Source organism: Oncorhynchus mykiss, chromosome 26 (genome assembly GCF_013265735.2).
Source record: "Oncorhynchus mykiss isolate Arlee chromosome 26, USDA_OmykA_1.1, whole genome shotgun sequence".
NCBI classification, from domain to species: domain Eukaryota; kingdom Metazoa; phylum Chordata; class Actinopteri; order Salmoniformes; family Salmonidae; genus Oncorhynchus; species Oncorhynchus mykiss.
In genome coordinates this window covers 39,211,612-39,231,106 of record NC_048590.1, presented here as the reverse complement: position 1 = coordinate 39,231,106, position 19,495 = coordinate 39,211,612, and the positions used below count along the sequence as shown (strand labels likewise).

Below are 19,495 nucleotides of genomic sequence, written 5' to 3'. Positions count from 1 at the left end.
ACTGTGGGAAGCATTGGAGTCAACATGGGCCAGCATCCTTGTGGAACGCTTTCAACACATTGTTGAGTTCATGCCCCGGCGAATTGAGACTGTTCCTAATGTTTGTTATACTCAGTGTATATGTACAGTACCAGTCAAAAGTTTGGGCATACGTACTCATTCAAGGGTTTTTCTTTATTTTTACTATTGTCTACATTGTAGAATAATAGTGAAGACATCAAAACTATGAAATAACACATGTAGTAACCAAAAAAGTGTTTTACAAATAAAAATATATTTTAGATTCTTCAAAGTAGCCACCCTTTGCATTGATGACAGCTTTGCACACTCTTGGCATTCTCTCAACCAGCTTCACCTGGAATGCTTTTCCAACAGGAGTTCCTACATATGCTGAGCACTTGTTGGCTGCTTTTTCTTCATTCTGCAAAGGGTGGCTACTTTGAAGAATGTAAAATATATTTTTATTTGTTTAACACTGTTTTCGTTACTACATGATTCCATATGTGTTATTTCATAGTTGTGCTATTCTTCACTATTATTCTACAATATAGAAAATAGTAAAAATAAAGAAAAACACTGGAATGAGTAGATGTGTCCAAACTTTTGAATGGTACTGTACATTCAAAAACGTACCTTTTTACATCTTCTATTGAATATCATATCTTTGTTTCTTTGTCAGACTCCAGACTTCAGTACTCCTGCCAGTAGAAATGTTTCTCCTCCAATAGCAGCCCAAATGAAAGTTTCAGCAGCATTAGAATGATTATCATGGATGTTTTAGATGTTGACCCCAAATTAGTAAAAGGCATGGTTTTTCATCTCTCTCTCTCATCCTTTCTCAGCTCAAACTCATTGGACAGTACACAACTCAACACTTCACACCTCTGTTTTTATATCAATGTCCATCTAATATATTTGTATCCATCTTATTATTATACAGTTTTTTTCTCTCTTACAATTGATGTTCATATGAAGTAATAGAAAATAAAGGCAACTGTTCTGTTGGTTGAATAATATGTGTTTCCTCCCAGGCCTATAACAGACCTCAGATGTCTCATTTTATGTCGTTTTATAACTCTGTTGCCTTGTCTCTTAGTAAAAATAAAGTACCTTGAAATGACCTGAATTTCCAAAGTAAAACATGAGCTCAGAAAATGTCCTCCGTTCAGTCTGAACGGAGAAAAAGGAAGAGGGTCAGCGAAGGGGGCGGTCCTTGGCTTGTAACAGGAAGTGACTTGTGGGAGAAGATTGAAGGTTAATTCCCATTCAGATGGAGCAGCCCTCCATTCCTGTCTACAGCCTTCCTTTACTTCCTCCTATCCTCCCTCCACGTATGTCCTCTCAGAGGAGGCCTCTTTTTCATTCACTCCATCGCTCAGTCTTTCTCACTTGTCTATAAGGAAGCCTCCCATCCAGCGGAACTTGCAGGCAACCCACCGTCTGAGAGGGCAGAAATACTCAAAGTGGAACTGCTGGAACTCAGGCGTCTTGCGTATGTCCCGGAGGAAGGCGATGTCCAGGTCAGACTCAGTCAGCATGATGAGGAGGGAGAGCAGGGCAAACAGCAGTCCCATGGTCACCAGGAACATACGCAACACACTCAGGATGAACTTATGTAGCTCCTGCACCTCCTTGTTAGGGAGAGACTTCCTGGTCCGACCCAGCCGAAGCACTCTGCCGTCGGGGCCAAACTCAGCCACCTGTCCCTCAGGAGTCCCGGCCTCCGACTCCTCCTCTTCGATGCTGCAGGGGGCTCCATTAGGGTGGCGTGCCACAGCTAGCTCTAGGCTGTGTTCAGCCGTGGGGGTGGGCAGCACACTGTCTGAGGGGCAGTAGGCCTCGTCAGAGATGACCCGCTGGGATGACCCACCCTCGCCGGCATCTGTTGTGTGGTGACGGTGTCGCGGCATGAAGGAGTCGCCGTGGGAGACGGAACGCACGGGTGTGGAGTGGGCGGAGTCTCGTAGGGACTCCAGGCCTGAAAGAGATAGAGATAGTAGAAGAAACATCAAACTCAGAGCTGTGAAAAAGTATCCCATCATAAAAACAATGAGCAACAACTCCTATTACACAACTAGTGAACCCACATAACACATATCAGTGTATCATGAAACAAAACTACACATTGGTGCCCTAAAATCCTGATAAACCCAGTCATTCTGGACGGAGGCTAACGACTGTTTAGTCTAAATTACAATATACTGCCTGGAAATACGATGATGTTGCTAAAGTAGTCAAATGTTTAGTAGGAAACAACTTTTCTAGCATTATCATTATCACTTTAGACATGGCAATGTTGTCATTAGCTAGCTAAGTTCGTCAAAAATAGCTAGCAATGCTAACGGTAGCTAGCTAAAATCTGGTGTCCACTCAATCTTAGCTAGCTAGCTAACACTATTCTACAGTCGTGGCCAAAGGTTTTGAGAATGACACATTCATTTTCACAAAGTCTGCTGCCTCAGTTTGTATGATGGCAATTTGCATATACTCCAGAATGTTATGAAGAGTGATCAGATGAATTGCAATTAATTGTAAAGTCCCTCTTTGCCATTCACACCTGCAAGGAAACACATGCCGTCGTCATTGCTTTGCACAAAAAGGGCTTCACAGGCAAGGATATTGCTGCCAGTAAGATTGCATCTAAATCAACCATTTATCGGATCATCAAGAACTTCAAGGAGAGCAGTTCAATTGTTGTGAAGAAGGCTTCAGGGCGCCCAAGAAAGTCCAGCAAGCACCAAGAACGTCTCCTAAAGTTGATTCAGCTTGCTCAGGAATGGCAGCAGGCAGGTGTGAGTGCATCTGTACACACAGTGAGGCGAAGACTTTTGGAGGATGGCCTGGTGTCAAGAAGGGCAGCAAAGAAGCCACTTCTCTCCAGGAAAAACATCAGGGACAGACTGATATTCTACAAAAGGTACAGGGATTGGACTGCTGAGGACTGGGGTAAAGTCATTTTCTCTGATTAATCCCCTTTCCGATTGTGTGGGGCATCCGGAAAAAAGCTTGTCCGGAGAAGACAAGGTGAGTGCTACCATCAGTCCTGTGTCATGCCAACAGTAAAGCATCATGAGACCATTCATCATCATGAGACCATTCATGTGTGGGGTTGCTTCTCAGCCAAGGGAGTGGGCTCACTCACAATTCTGCCTAGAACACAGCCATGAATAAAGAATGGTACCAACACATCCTCTGAGAGCAACTTCTCCCAACCATCCAGGAACAGTTTGGTGACGAACAATGCCTTTTCCAGCATGATGGAGCACCTTGCCATAAGGCAAAAGTGATAACTAAGTGGCTTGGGGATCAAAACATCAATATTTTGGGTCCATGGCCAGGAAACTCCCCAGACCTTGATCCCATTGAGAACTTGTGGTCAATCCTCAAGAGGCGGGTGGACAAACAAAAATCCACAAATTCTGACAAACTCCAAGCATTGATTATGCAAGAATGGGCTGCCATCAGTCAGGATGTGGCCCAGAAGTTAATTGACAGCATTTCAGGGCGGATTACAGAGGTCTTGAAAAAGAAGGGTCAACACTGCAAATATTGACTCTTTGCATCAACTTCATGTAATTGTCAATTAAAGCCTTTGACACTTATGAAATGCTTGTAATTATTCTTCCGTATTCTATAGTAACATCTGACAAAAATATCTAAAGTCACTGAGGCAGCAGACTTTGTGAAAAGTAATATTATTATTAATTAAAATATTGTGATGAAACATGCAACCCATGAATACCTGGAATACCCCAACCAATCCTCTCCAAATGCCCCACTACACTGCTACACAACAGACATGCAATGCAGCCACTGATGTCACTCTACAACACTACTAACATGACCTTAAAACAAATCAACTCAGAATCAAAGCCGTCGGCCATAACATTTACTCAAGACAACATTTCGCACAACACCAGACCCAAAACAAATACTTCCGTCTAGCCGCATGCCATCGTTCCATCTCTAATGGAAACAGGTAATCTGAGAAGGAAGAGGTTCCTCGAAGGATTCTTGTGTTACCCCAGACTCCAGGGTCATGGCTTCCAAAGCTGTTTCAAAGCAATGTTACTAAGATCTGTAACACTAGATGGAGGAATCTGTGCCATGATGATGTACTTGCTCTTTAAGATGTGTAAGTGTAACCCTGGATGGTTTAGTAAGGGATTCTGGATCCTGTGCCATGATGATGAGGTCCTTTACCTTCGGAGGAGCTACCTGGCCTGTTGGAGCCATAACCAGGAGGTGTTACGCTCAGCCTGGACGAAGCCCTGGAGGCCTCTGCGGACCCAAACCCAGAGGCTGCCCTAGGGAGGGCAGGGAAGATGGGTAGGGCCCCCAGAACCTTGCCCATGAGTCTGGGCCCCAGCTGGAGGACGCGGACCTTCATATCACGGTAGCAGTGGTTGATCATGCACAGATGCACATTCACCTTGGTCTCGATCCGGATCAGGCATTTCACCATGGTGGCTGTTGAAGGAGTGAATAAGCGCACTCTACCGGCGTCCAAGTTACCACTGTCCTACAACTGCCCTACTAACGTCCTACCACTGTCCTACAACTGCCCTACTAACGTCCTACCACTGTCCTACAACTGCCCTACCACCATCCTACCATCCTACTCTTCCCCTGTGTCTGTCCTCTCTACTTTCGTCCCTTGTCCCCTGTTGTCCCCTTTCCCTTTGTCCTTGTGATTGGCGATGGCTGGCTACACTACACCACTGTCTCTGTCAGTGAGGCAGGCTGGGAGATTTACTGGCAGCATCCTGAGAACAGGAATGTGGCCCAATTGCAGTTTGGTTATCTTACCCCCCCACCCCCTAAAACGGATACCCTTCTAACCATATGCTCCATAGTGACATACATGGAGAGGCCCTGACAGGAGGGCTATTTTTAGGCTGGGTATTATTACCACTGTAGATTCCAATGAAGAACAGGAAAGGTTTGGACAGGGTTCAATATCAGGACCTGTCATTGTACAATACAATGCAACCGACATCATGTAGGTAAGTTGCTACTTCACGTTCCTGTTTATACTGTAAAAGGGACTGTGAATGTTCTTTACAAACCAGCAAGGTGACTTTCTCCTGACACAATAATATCTTAGTCACAGCAACTCTTGAGAGAATTGCAAGAATGACAAAGGAGAATAGATCATTGGTGCAGTCTTTGGTGTGTGTGTGTGTGTGTGTGTGTGTGTGTGTGTGTGTGTGTGTGCCTGTGTGTGTGTGTGTGTGCCTGTGTTAAAAGCCCCCAGAATAGAGGCACTGTAAGAGGCACCATTCAGACACTAAAGCAGTGAAGTACCATAGCAGCATAGACCTCAGACACATTTAAATCTTATGGCAGCTGCTTTGTAAGGCACTTCTAAAGAAAATGTAGGGTTTAAAGTAGCTCGGCTAGCGGTGCAGATGCAATCTGGGACCAGTTTACTAATGGACTAAAATGTACTTTCAATGGAGATTATTCATTGAGCATACTTTTCAGTCCAGGAGTAGGCTTTATCTGGGTCTGGCAAACCAGCCATCTGTGTGCTATTATGTTTTGTTACACACATGAGTAGACTTAATCCAGCCCTATCTATGTCTACTGTAAATGATTGTAACTGATGTGTGTGGAGAGGGGCCAGTGTGTGTTTTACCCTCCATGATGGAGATGTGTACAGCTCTCCGTCTTTGTCGGGGGACACTGGTCAGCCTTGGGCCGTGGGTGATGGAAGGACAGCTCCTACTGGGTACCAGACCAGCCCTGTGGAAACGTGTTACATGTTGGGGTTACAGGCATATGCTCTTAGAAAAAAGGGCTACAAAAGGGTTCTTCTGCTGTCCCCATAGGAGAACCCTTATTGATTCCAGGTAGAACCATTTTTGGTTAAAGGTAGAACCCTCTGTGGAAAGGGTTCTACATGAAACCGAAAAGGGTTCTATCTGGAAACAAATAGTTATTCAAAGAGTTCTCCTATGGGGACAGCTGAAGAACCCTTTAAGGTTCTAGATAGGATGATATATAGTGGAGGTAATTCAGCTGACAGTTTTATCCAAAGGGACTCACAGTCCAGTAACATATAGTGTATATTCAGTATGTGGGCCATGTGGGAATTACACCATCTAGAATTGTAAGCAACATGCTCAAATTAAGTGCCATGGGTAGCCCAAATCTGATATTGTTTTCAATAATTGGTCTTTTGACCGTTCAGATCAGATCTGAAAAAAGATCTAATGTGATTGGTCAAAAGACCAATGAGTGGAAAAAAGATCAGAATTGGGCTACCTGTCTAAACACAGCCATGGTGTAACTCAGACATCAAACTAACTGCCATTGTGTAACTCAGACATCAAAAGCACCAAGGCTCACCTGTGAATCTCTGGAGGTTCCCGTTTTATTTTGGCACTTTGCTCCATCACTTCCTTAGCAACCCTGCCACTGAGAGCCAACACAGAGGCAAAACATAACACTCAACCGTGCATTATCACCAAAAAATGAACTGAAGGATCCTCAAAACGTTACTTATAGCCAGTACATGTATTTACCTGTATCTGAATCTACTTCCTTTGAAGAACAGATTACTGCTGGACACCGTTCTGACCTGGCTGGACTTGTCCAACCTGTGATTGAACAGAGACAAAGAGATTTAGCAATGTAATAACATTGTAATAATAGCACATACACTACCGGTCAAAAGTTTTAGAACACCTATTCATTCAAGGGTTTACTTTATTTTTTTACTATTTTCTACATTATAGCGATGACATCAAAACTATGAAATAACACATATGGAATCATGTAGTAACCAAAAAAGTGTTAAACAAATCTAACTATATTTTATATTTGAGATTCTTCAAAGTAGCCACTCTTTGCCTTGATGGCAGCTTTGCACACTCTTGGCATTCTCTGAACCAGCTTCACCTGGAATGCTTTTCCAACAGTCTTGAAGGAGTTCCCACATATGATGGGCACTTGCTGGCTGCTTTTCCTTCACTCTACGGTCCGACTCATCCCAAACTATCTCAATTTGTTTGAGGTTGGGGGATTGTGAAGGCCAGGTCACCCGATGCAGCACTTCATCACTCTCCTTTGTAAAATAGCCCTTACACAGCCTGGAGGTGTGTTGGGTCATTGTCCTGTTGAAAAACAAATGATAGTCCCACTAAGCACAAACCAGATGGGATGGTGTGTCGCTGCAGAATGCTGTGGTAGCCATGCTGGTTAAGTGTGCCTTGAATTCTAAATAAATCACTGACAGTGTCCCCAGCAAAGCACCCGCACACAATAACGCCTCCTCCTCCATGCTTTACGGTGGCAAATACACATGCGGAGATCATCCGTTCACCCACAGACACGGCAGTTGGAACCAAAAATATCCAATTTGGACTCCAAAAGACACATTTCCACCGCGCTAATGTCCATTGCTCGTGTTTCTTTGCCCAAGCAAGTCTCTTCTTATTATTGGATTCTTTGCAGCAATTTGACCATGAAGGCCTGATTCACACAGTCTCCTCTGAACAGTTGATGTTGAGATGTGTCTGTTACTTGAACTCTGTGAAGCATTTATTTGGGCTGCAATTTCTGAGGCTGGTAACTCTAATGAACTTATCCTCTGCAGCAGAGGTAACTCAGGGTCTTCCATTCCTGTGTCAGTCCTCATGAGAGCCAGTTTCATCATAGCGCTTGATGGTTTTTGCGACTGCACTTGAAGAAACGTTCAAAGTTCTTGAAATGTTCCGTATTGACTGACATTCATGTCTTAAAGTAATGATGGACTGTTGTTTCTCTTTGCTTATTTGAGCTGTTCTTGCCATAATATGGACTTGGTCTTTTACCAAATAGGGCTATCTTCTGTATACCCCCCTACCTTGTCACAACACAACTGATTGGCTCAAACACATTAAGAAGGAAAGATATTCTACAAATGAACTTTTATGAAGGCACACCTGTTAATTGAAATGCATTCCAGGCGACTACCTCATGAAGCTGGTTGAGAGAATGCCAAGAGTGTGCAAAGCTGTCATTTTGAAGAATCTCAAATATAAAATATATTTTGATTTGTTGAAAACTTTTTTGGTTACTACATGATGTGTTATTTCATAGTTTTGGTGTTTTCACTATTATTCTACAGTGTAGAAAATAGGTTAAAAAAATAAAAAAACATTGAATGAGTAGGAGTTCTAACACTTTTGACCGGTAGTGTACATTGTATCATATATTGATTGATTGATGGATTAAATTACTGATAGTCAGTGTAACTCACTTGTAGAAAGCCTGATTCTCAACTCCACACTTCCACAGGTGTTTACAGGCCTCAGGTGTAGGTGCAAAATATGTCAAGATGATCTTCTTGTCCTGCAGTGAGTATACACATGTAGGTATGCGTATGCACATCTGAGTATGACAGAGTATGCACATCTTGTATTTCATATCTTCTGACTTGGCTGCCAAAACCATAGAAATAGAATGAATAAAACAGGTTTGGAAGCTCTTACCCTGGCATTTGACTGGTAAACTCATGGGTACACTTGCAATGGCTTCCTGGTATTGTGATGCAATAATTTACAATGGTATTTTGGAATGTTCTATAAACTGAGGCTGGATTGCCATGGTAATACAGAATGTTCATTCAAATTATGCTAACTGATGTGGCTCATGCAATGGAATACATTTTTTGTAATGCCACTTGTGTTGACTCAAATCACAGCACAGATTGAAGGGTACACTTCCTGCTTTTACTTTCTGGCATGGGTACACACAAAATGGCTGCCAGTCCACCAATTAAGCAATCATTGACTTGAATGGAGACACCACTTCTATTCATTCTATTTCTATGAACGAGACAACAATGAGTACACATTTATCTATCAACAATGGACCCACATCTTATTTCCAGTTAAGTCATTAACTTCTCTATTACGGCTAAATTACACCTTCTCCCCAAAGGCCATTTCCAATGCATAAAACAGGTTTATCTACATGAATTTCACTGTGTAATTCCAGAGCAGAAAGGAAACCATTTTAATAATGCATGTCATGGAACCCACCTCTTTCTGATTTGCATATATATGGAATGTCTTTGCCTCAAACTTCAGCTTTGTCACCTCGTCCCTACCCACCAAGACAAGACAAGACCAGTCAAAACCGAACAGAACAGTGAGAAGTGTTGAAATATTCATTGTGACCAACTGGCAGATTAGAACAGCTCTGTTTTCTCGTCAGGGGGAGGGACAAATAGGTTTAGGTCTGAGACTGTGGGATTCTGGACTGCCAGGTTAAATAGAACAATTGCAAACGACAGGCAAGCCAAATGTCGCACATTTTATGCAACAACTACACACTTACATCTCTTACATTTTATGCAACTATTTCTGTCTGTAAAAGTTATGACTATGCTAACCATATTATTACTCACCACTTGAGGAAATGGACTCTCCTGTTCCCCTGCAGGACAGTGAAGCCAAACGGAGTGAAGGCCAGGAAGGCAGGGTTCCCTGACACATCCTGACACAGACACAACACAAGTATTGAATACACGGTGTATGTTGATGTACAGATGTCGGATCTTAACTTGATCACTCTTTTGTCGCAGAGAATTTTCCTGCTACATCAGGAAATTCAAATGAGCCTTGTGAGTCCCTGAAAAATAGCAGTTGAGTCAATGGGATCAGGGCATGCTATAAAAATTATTTTCTCACTCGCTCAAACGCTAGGTCTAGGTCCTATTACTGCAACATTCAAATGTACCAAAATGTATTTGAAATGCAACCATACACATCAACAACCACCATTTTATATAGCTTAACAACACAATATAGATATTGGTCTCCACTAGGCTACGACATACAGTACAATGGTCAACTATATCCTAAGCTTATGAATGAACTGTCAAAATTTAGTTCAATCGCAGGCTGTGTCCATTTATTATAATCCACACAAGACACGCTGTAGCCGGCACGTAGCCTACATAAGGTACCCTGTAGGTAAGGTACTGTGTTGTATACAAACACCGCTTCCAGCTGTCCCCTGGCGGAGATTTGAAATATTTATTCATTATTCAAATCCTCCTGCTGCAGGATTATTTTCCTCCTGCGACAAAAGGTGTCAAATTAAGATCCAACATCTGTATGTAATGTACAACTGGCCTCACAAACAGAATATCAAAAAACCATATTGTATTAAATGAGGTTCAGGCTGTACTGGAATCAATAGAGAGCTAAAAGGACTCTGCCAGTGCAGAGCTATAATGGACCCTTCTCTTATCAAGGTGTTTGTACCTTGCAGGGGTGAGGGTCCACACCATACGTCTCCAGCTCCTGGGCCTTCTGCAGGAAGTTCAGCTCGGACTCTTCTGGAGTCTGTCCTCTGGGAGATGAGGACACAACAGACAGATTACTGTGGGCTGTGTGATGATGGATGGAAAAGCTTCCAGCGGTAAGCTAATGATTTGTAAAGTGAATTTCCTTTCATTCATTTCAGTGAGTGAAAGATGAGAGAGACCAACACTAGAGGGCAGCAGAGGTAAGATCCCATAGGTGATCTACAGTAGTAGAGTCTGTATATATGGATACTGCATATACTGTGAAGGGGGAAGGGAGAGAGAGAGAGAGAGCCTCTTGCGGGTGATGTGATGTTCAGCTGACTGGCAGAGTTGTCCCAGGTTGCCACAAACTAATGACACAGCAGTACAGTACTGAGAAATACACGCGCACGCGCGCACACACACACACACACGCACACTCTTAATGTCACTGCGGTCCCTTCATCCACTATCCATAAGCAGGAAGAGTTAATGTATCTCATAAATATATCTATTTTCATCATGGCTGTAACATTCTATCTAGGAGAGATATGATGATCTTGTATCAAGTTAGGTCCACAATCATCATGCTGATGATGACACTATATTCAATTACAAGCGCTATGTCAAATATCATAATCACCTGGTAGAGAGAGAGAGAGAGAGAGAGAGAGAGAGAGAGAGAGAGAGAGAGAGAGAGAGAGAGAGAGAGAGAGAGAGAGAGAGAGAGAGAGAGAGAGAGAGAGAGAGAGAGAGAGAGAGAGAGAGAGAGAGAGAGAGAGAGAGAGAGAGAGAGAGAGAGAGAGAGAGAGGAGGAGGCTAGTGGGATGGATGATGTTCAGAATCAGGTGTGCATGGAGACTACAGACAGAGACTGAGTGAACTATGTGTCAAATAAAATCACAATGAGGTGTTTGACAGGTGTCACCTTACATTAGTTCTGTCTTGTGGATGTCAGAGATGCGTCTCTCCAGCTTCTCTGAGTGTTTAGGGAAGAACTGGAACTTAGAGCTGTAGCCCTCAGGATGCTTTCCAGGATCATAGTCACCAACCTCAGCTGGGGGAGGATGGAGAACACAGGAGACAACAGAAACAACTTTACCTGTGATGTCTGCAACACACACAAATACATTACTGGGAAGACCTATGTAACCCATATGACATAAACCACATCTATTGTAGTCATGGTACATGCCGTCAGAGCTTCTCTTCTATATCTCTGCTATAGGTTAACCTGGCTGTTATAAACCACATCTATTGTTGTCATGGTACATGCCGTCAGAGCTTATCTTCTATATCTCTGCTATAGGTTAACCTGGCTGTTATAAACCACATCTATTGTTGTCATGGTACATGCCGTCAGAGCTTATCTTCTATATCTCTGCTATAGGTTAACCTGGCTGTTATAAACCACATCTATTGTTGTCATGGTACATGCCGTCAGAGCTTATCTTCTATATCTCTGCTATAGGTTAACCTGGCTGTTATACACCACATCTATTGTTGTCATGGTACATGCCGTCAGAGCTTATCTTCTATATCTCTGCTATAGGTTAACCTGGCTGTTATAAACCACATGTATTGTTGTCATGGTACATGCCGTCAGAGCTTATCTTCTATATCTCTGCTATAGGTTAACCAGGCTGTTCTACTGCTGTTCTTTCATGCAGCCCTGAGATTCTTCCAGGCCCAGACAATCAGACAATGGCGGCCTTGTCTCTGTGTGGCAGGGGAGCGGGAGAGCTAAGCCTTAAATCAGCTGCCTGAATGCCAATGAGGATGCTGCCACAGTGCTGGAGGCTACAGCCTGAGCTCTAGACCTATACCTCCACCACACTACCTCAACTCACACACTCACATCACAATGAAAACAGTAGGTGACAGTGGGATTTTTCCATGGAGTCTTATAACAAACACCTTTATAAAACCCTTTTAGGCCTCACTCCCCCCTATCTGAAATATCTACTGCAGCCCTCATCCTCCACATACAACACCCGTTCTGCCAGTCACATTCTGTTAAAGGTCCCCAAAGCACACACATCCCTGGGTCGCTCTTCTTTTCAGTTCACTGCAGCTAGCGACTGGAACGAGTTGCAACAAACACTCAAACTGGGCAGTTTTATCTCAATCTCTTCATTCACAGACTCAATCATGGACACTCTTACTGACAGTTGTGGCTGCTTTGTGTGATGTATTGTTGTCTCTAACTTCTTGACCTTTGTGCCGTTGACCGTGCCCAATAATGTTTGTACTGTGCTGCTACCATGTTGTGTTGTTACCATGTTGTTATGTTGTGTTGCTACCATGCTGTGTTGTCATATGAGTTGCTGCCTTGCTATGTTGTTGTCTTAGGTTTCTCTTTATGCAGTGTTGTGATGTGTGTTTTGTCCTATATTTATATTGTATTTAAACATTTAAAAAATATCCCAGGCCCCCGTCCCCGCAAGAGGCCTTTTGCCTTTTTGTAGGCCGTCAATGTAAATAAGAATTTGTTCTTAACTGACTTGCCTAGTTAAATAAAGGTTCAATAAAAAAAATAGGCAAGAAATACATGGGACTGCTGTGGTCCATTTACCTTGTAGTATGTAGGCAGCCAACATGGCAGCATCCGACGTCTTACACAGGAGACGACCATGGTACAGATCTCTCTTGATCTGTAGGAAGACTAGATATCTGCAAAGGAACATCAGAAACAGTGTGTTTTTTGGTCCACTCCAAACAAGCAAAGAGATGTACTGAACCTAAATGATTTGTTTCTCATTTCTTTCATTTCATTTGTAGCTCCATTTAAAGGGATGAGTGGGTCATACAGACGGCCCAAGAGAGCCCTGATCTTAAATTCCCAGACGATGTTCTTCACTTAACTCTTTGTTCGTTTGTTGGTTGTTTGGAAAGGGTTTGTAGAGGAGAGTGTTTGAGATAGACAGTGTTTGGTAAAGGAAGGCCTGAGGCGAATAATGGCATGTCTCTCTGAGTCTGTCTCTGCTCCTTCCTGCCTCTAGCCTACAGGGCCCAGGAGACCATTCCATACCCAGCTAAAGCACAGCCACTTCCATCGCCCAACACAGAGGGGACTTCACCTTATCTGGCCCTTCACCTTATCTGGCCCTTCACCTTATCTGGCCCTTCACCTTATCTGGCCCTTCACCTTATCTGGCCCTTCACCTTATCTGGCCCTTCACCTTATCTGGCCCTTCACCTTATCTGGCCCTTTACCTTATCTGGCCCTTTACCTTATCTGGCCCTTTACCTTATCTGGCTCTTCACCTTATCTGGCCCTTCACCTTATCTGGCCCTTCACCTTATCTGGCCCTTCACCTTATCTGGCCCTTCACCTTATCTGGCCCTTCACCTTATCTGGCCCTTCACCTTATCTGGCCCTTCACCTTATCTGGCCCTTTACCTTATCTGGCCCTTTACCTTATCTGGCCCTTCACCTTATCTGGCCCTTCACCTTATCTGGCCCTTCACCTTATCTGGCCCTTCACCTTATCTGGCCCTTCACCTTATCTGGCCCTTCACCTTATCTGGCCCTTCTCTTAATTGGAACCTTTTACCTCTCAGGTTGAGGAGATAGTGAAGAATTATCTCACTTTCACTGCTTCTAGAAAGCAGGATGATGAAATAACTTTGCCACTTCAAACAAACAGTCCCCTGGTTGCTACTGGGTCGTTCTACACAGGATGACAAAACAACTTCACGCAGAGAAGGCTTCCTCTCCAATTCAATGTCCAATAGGTTAGAATCCTGCTGGAAAGTAAATAGATAAAACTGTGGACAGGCAACTCCATGTGTCCAGGTGTGTTAAGACATGAGAGGAAAAGAGCCATTGTCAGGGATGTTTTGGTGCAGGAATATCAGCATTCAGCAGGTTTACCAGGTTAGCAGCATAAGCAATATAGTGTCTCTATGCAACATAGGCCCTTTGCCCCACTAGGAGAAGAAAGGAATAAGTAATGCAATAGAGGTTTAATTCTGTGACCCAAGCTTGTTTGCGTGATGAGTAGCCTAACCTTGCCTGAGACCTGAACACGTAAAGTCAGATAAGTCACAACTCTATACTCTGCCTTCACATCTTCTCCTCCCTGCAGAGTGCTGCTGACTTCGCCTGGTGCAACATACTATACCCTTTAGCTTATAAATATATGGAAAATCAGTCTGTGTCCCAAATGGCACCGTATCCCCTAACTAGTGGACTACTTTTGACCAAGGCTCTGACCAAAAGTAGTGCACTTTATAGAGAATAGGGGGCCATTTTGGATTCACGCCAGGCTTTTAGTTCCCATCTCCACATCATTAATAAATAACCCTGTCTAGTCTCATTCAGAACTTGTTCTGTTAACCACATCCTTACCTCCTACACTGCAGTAACATCCTCCTATTCAAACAGAAGAGGAGGATGACTTATGATCTGAATGGATCTGAGTGGATATGTGATGATTATCTTTCACCCTGGATCTGTCCTTTATGATTTCACATATCATCTGTGATTTATTTATGATTTGAGTTATAATGAACTCCTTGTGATCTACTGGTTTAATTGTAGTCTTCTGTGACAGACTGTTACTTGGCCAGCACACAAGAGATGTGGTTTTGGGTTTACAGATCAGTTTAGCTGTGATCCATGGAGAGTCCTCCTTCAGTCCTCTGGTTGAGAATGTGATTGTTATACAGGCTCTTGCAATTTATGTGAAAGTTTCATGTGAGATCAAGTTGCCTCAGACTGCAGCCCAAGAAAACGCACATTTCAGAATATCTTACCCAGCGTTAATTTCACACACCAGTGGCTTATCTTCTCTAAAAGCAGATTTGATTTGATTTGAGCAGTAACGCAATAAATACCTTTATTAATCATACAGCAACATGTCATAAGTGTGTGTTTGTGTGTGTGTGTGCGTGTGTGTGTGTGTGTGTGTGTGTGTGTGTGTGTGTGTGTGTGTGTGTCTATGTGAGTGAGTGTGTGTGTGTCTAGTCTTTACAGAAGGTGCTGCTGGCAGCGTCACCAGATGGTGGAGGATTGGGAAGTGGTTCTCTCCCTTCCTAGCTCTGACTGGGGTTATGAGACAATGGGAAGCAGTGGAAAGTGAAAGGTTCCAAAGTCCCTTTATCTCATGTTTAATGTTCTGAGGCTGGTTCTCCATAGTAACAGGACAAAGGAATTTGTCTGTGGCCTGAGATTTACCAGGGGCGTGAGGGGTCATAAAACCCCCCACATCTTCAGATCCCTAGATCTCTCCTCCTCTGTTGGGGTTGAGAGATAATCTGTAGGGTTGTGGTCTCCTGTAACCTGACCAGGTCAGGACAGTCATGACACACCCTATTCCCTATATAGTGCACTACGTTTGACCAGGCTCTGGTCTTAGTGCACTACATAGGGAATAGGATGCCATTTGGACACAGACTAACTAGGTGAGGTGTGAGGAAGGCAGTTGTTCTGCCTTCCTCTTCCTTCCTCCTCCCTCTTTCCTCCTCTACACCGTAGTTTGACTGTCAGAGATAGAGTACCACATTGTGCAGGCAGGGTGACCTGACAATGCAGCTTAAAGAAAGAGTTATCTGGTCTAATTCCTCCTACAAACGGATTCACTGTAGGGTTTTGATACCCCTAAAATCAGCTTGTGCTCACTCCTTCATGCCTGTAGTCTACCACTGATATTCTAGATGTGTGTAAAATTCAGCATCAACATGAGAAGTTTCAATCAGATGAAAGAGAGTGATTGCCCACAGTTGGAAGAATCTAACGTAATTTGGACCATTTGGACCAAACCAATTATTTAAATCTATTGCACCCACTGTAGGCAAAATCCACACTCTCTTTTCCTACCATCCCTCCCTCCCTCCCTCCCTCCCTCCCTCCCACCCTCCCTCCCTCCCTCCCTCCCTCCGAGTTGGGTTGACAGCAGTGCATGGCTGGCACCCTAGTCTCCTCTATTATAAGCCCACTCCATTCTGCCTGTCAGACTGTCTCTAGTCTCTTACCTTGTGATTTCCTCTTTCAGGGCAGCCGGGTCAGGAGGGTAAAACTTGACACGTAAACACATGGTGAATGGAGGCTGGGCTGGGGGGAGAGGTCACATGTTAGAACAGAGGCTTTTTCTAGTAGTTACTGTGACCTAACTAGTAGTAACTGCCAACGATTTAATCACCCAATCAAATTTGGAACTGAATATCATCATGCATAGTTCAATAGTTATACATGGTCATGCATTCATGTACTTACATTTCATTTGTTTGGCAATACATTTTGTAAACCCCAACCAGTGCTGAAAGACATAAACAAAAACAAATCAGTCAAAAACTGTGTTTTCTAGGCGCTAAATACCTGACTGCTATCCCTCTGCCTCTACTCTAGACATTAGTGACAGACTACGTGGTCTGATTGCTCTGTAGTTGTGCATTCTGACTTGTTGTCTAGAGCTGGAGGGCATTTTAGAACAGAACTCCACTGAGCATCCTAACGCTGTGTTCTCTCTACCTCACTGATGTTTATATTCTCTCTCTCTACTCATCCTCCTCTCTCTCTCTCTCTCTCTCTCTCTCTCTCTCTCTCTCTCTCTCTCTCTCTCTCTCTCTCTCTCTCTCTCTCTCTCTCTCTCTCTCTCTCTCTCTCTCTCTCTCTCTCTCTCTCTCTCTCTCTCTCTCTCTCTCTCTCTCTCTCTCTCTCTCTCTCTCTCTCTCTCTCTCTCTCTCTCTCTCTCTCTCTCTCTCTCTCTCTCTCTCTCTCTCTCTCTCTCTCTCTCTCTCTCTCTCTCTCTCTCTCTCTCTCTCTCTCTCCTTCACATCCCCCCTCTCTCTCTTACCCAGTGACTCTTATAGAGATGAAAGCAAGGAAAGTGCTTTAGAGGAAGGACACTCAGAGAAACGCTTGTTGTCTGTCAGCTCATAACCATTCGGAGGAGAACAAAATATCTCTGGTGAGTTGAACAGATGTTGTCTCAATTAATCTGTATGAATAAAGGTTGAATGAAAAATGGAATACATTAAATGAGTGGGGAGGGTAAGACACTACACCGGTGATACTGGCCTAGTTTGTTGATGTTAATCATATCTCCCAGACTTCACCTGTCTCTCCCCTGGCCTCGAGGTTCTGCTCTGGAGAGGAGGGCTTGGTTGAGTGCTTCACTGATAGACTGTGACAGAGTTGTGTCTGTCAAAGCCTCATATACCCTCACTACAGTCCTTCTATCAAATCCTGAAACACTGCTCTAACTACCTGCCAATCTGAAAGGTGTATAGAAGAGACTGACAGTGAATACAGACTGGGTTAAGTACTCTGACTCTGACTGAGGAAGGCAGCAGTGGTGTGTATTCATGGACGCAAAGAGAAGCCAGGCTTCCCCAAAATATTGATAAATATATATATATATTTTTAAATGGACTATTCTTCTCCCTGTGTTTCATAAATTTCCTTCAATTTGCAAGGCTGAATGTATCTCACCGGAGAAAGCATCCGAGTGAGCGAAACAGCCCAGAATGGTCCTGTATTTGGCTCCATCCATCTTCCCATCAATTTTAACCATCTTCCCTGTCCCTGCTGAAGAAAAGCAGGCCCAAACCATGATGCTGCCACCACCATGTTTGACAGTGGGGATGGTGTGTTCAGCTGTGTTGCTTTTACGCCAAACATAATGTTTTGCATTGTTGCCAAAAAGTTCAATTTTGGTTTCATCTGACCAGAGCACCTTCTTCCACATGTTTGGTGTGTCTCCCAGGTGGCTTGTGGCAAACTTTAAACAACACTTTTTATGGATATCTTTAAGAAATGGCTTTCTTCTTGCCACTCTTCCATAAAGGCCAGATTTGTGCAATACACGACTGATTGTTGTCCTATGGACAGAGTCTCCCACCTCAGCTGTAGATCTCTGCAGTTCATCCAGAGTGATCATGGGCCTCTTGGCTGCATCTCTAATCAGTCTTCTCCTTGTATGAGCTGAAAGTTTAGAGGGACGGCCAGGTCTTGGTAGATTTGCAGTGGTCTGATACTCCTTCCATTTCAATATTATTGCTTGCACAGTGCTCCTTGGGATGTTTAAAGCTTGGGAAATATTTTTGTATCCAAATCCGGCTTTAAACTTCTTCACAACAGTATCTCGGACCTGCCTGGTGTGTTCCTTGTTCTTCATGATGCTCTCTGCGCTTTTAACGGACCTCTGAGACTATCACAGTGCAGGTGCATTTATACGGAGACTTGATTACACACAGGTGGATTGTATTTATCATCATTAGTCATTTAGCTCAACATTGGATCATTCAGAGATCCTCACTGAACTTCTGGAGAGAGTTTGCTGCACTGAAAGTAAAGGGGCTGAATAATTTTGCACGCCCAATTTTTCAGTTTTTGATTTGTTAAAAAAGTTTGAAATATCCAATAAATGTCGTTCCACTTCATGATTGTGTCCCACTTGTTGTTGATTCTTCACAAAAAAATACAGTTTTATATCTTTATGTTTGAAGCCTGAAATGTGGACAAAGGTCGCAAAGTTCAAGGGGGCCGAATACTTTCGCAAGGCACTGTATATAAATACACTGCTCAAAAAAATAAAGGGAACACTTAAACAACACAATGTAACTCCAAGTCAATCACACTTCTGTGAAATCAAACTGTCCACTTAGGAAGCAACACTGATTGACAATACATTTCACATGCTGTTGTGCAATTGGAATAGACAACAGGTGGAAATTATAGTCAATTAGCAAGACACCCCCAAAAAAGGAGTGGTTCTGCAGGTGGGGACCACAGACCACTTCTCAGTTCCTATGCTTCCTGGCTGATGTTTTGGTCACTTTTGAATGCTGGCGGTGCTTTCACTCTAGTGGTAGCATGAGATGGAGTCTACAACCCACACAAGTAGCTCAGGTAGTGCAGCTCATCCAGGATGGCACATCAATGCGAGCTGTGGCAAGAAGGTTTGCTGTGTCTGTCAGCGTAGTGTCCAGAGCATGGAGGCACTACCAGGAGACAGGCCAGTACATCCGGAGACGTGGAGGAGGCCGTAGGAGGGCAACAACCCAGCAGCAGGACCGCTACCTCCGCCTTTGTGCAAGGAGGAGCAGGAGAAGCACTGCCAGAGCCCTGCAAAATGACCTCCAGCAGGCCACAAATGTGCATGTGTCTGCTCAAACGGTCACAAACAGACTCCATGAGGGTTTTATGAGGGCCCGACATCAACAGGTGGGGGTTGTTCTTACAGCCCAACACCGTGCAGGACG

General features: G+C 43.7%; 1 protein-coding gene and 1 long non-coding RNA gene across 3 annotated transcripts in view; one reads left to right on the top strand and one right to left on the bottom strand.

Annotated features, from left to right (window-relative positions):
• Positions 1-667: 667 nt before the first annotated feature.
• Positions 668-19,495, bottom strand: part of LOC110506769 (FERM domain-containing protein 5) — a 116,624-nt gene continuing 97,796 nt past the window's right edge. The window contains exons 3-14 of the mRNA XM_036963835.1: positions 16,506-16,548; positions 16,265-16,343; positions 12,861-12,958; positions 11,219-11,342; positions 10,263-10,350; positions 9,401-9,489; positions 9,033-9,096; positions 8,249-8,340; positions 6,531-6,605; positions 6,355-6,423; positions 5,642-5,748; positions 668-1,978 (exon numbers count right to left, since the gene is read on the bottom strand). Coding sequence (XP_036819730.1) covers positions 1,386-1,978; positions 5,642-5,748; positions 6,355-6,423; positions 6,531-6,605; positions 8,249-8,340; positions 9,033-9,096; positions 9,401-9,489; positions 10,263-10,350; positions 11,219-11,342; positions 12,861-12,958; positions 16,265-16,343; positions 16,506-16,548 — 1,521 coding nt within the window. The 3' untranslated portion in view covers positions 668-1,385. The remainder of the gene's footprint in view (positions 1,979-5,641; positions 5,749-6,354; positions 6,424-6,530; positions 6,606-8,248; positions 8,341-9,032; positions 9,097-9,400; positions 9,490-10,262; positions 10,351-11,218; positions 11,343-12,860; positions 12,959-16,264; positions 16,344-16,505; positions 16,549-19,495) is intronic.
• LOC110506770 lies at positions 6,553-10,460 on the top strand. Of its 2 annotated transcripts, none has more exons than XR_002471033.2 (3): positions 6,553-6,607; positions 8,287-8,345; positions 10,270-10,460. It is a non-coding gene; the product is annotated as an uncharacterized LOC110506770 (long non-coding RNA). The 2 variants fall into 2 exon arrangements; XR_002471032.2 differs by having other exon boundaries at positions 6,557-6,607; positions 8,287-8,359.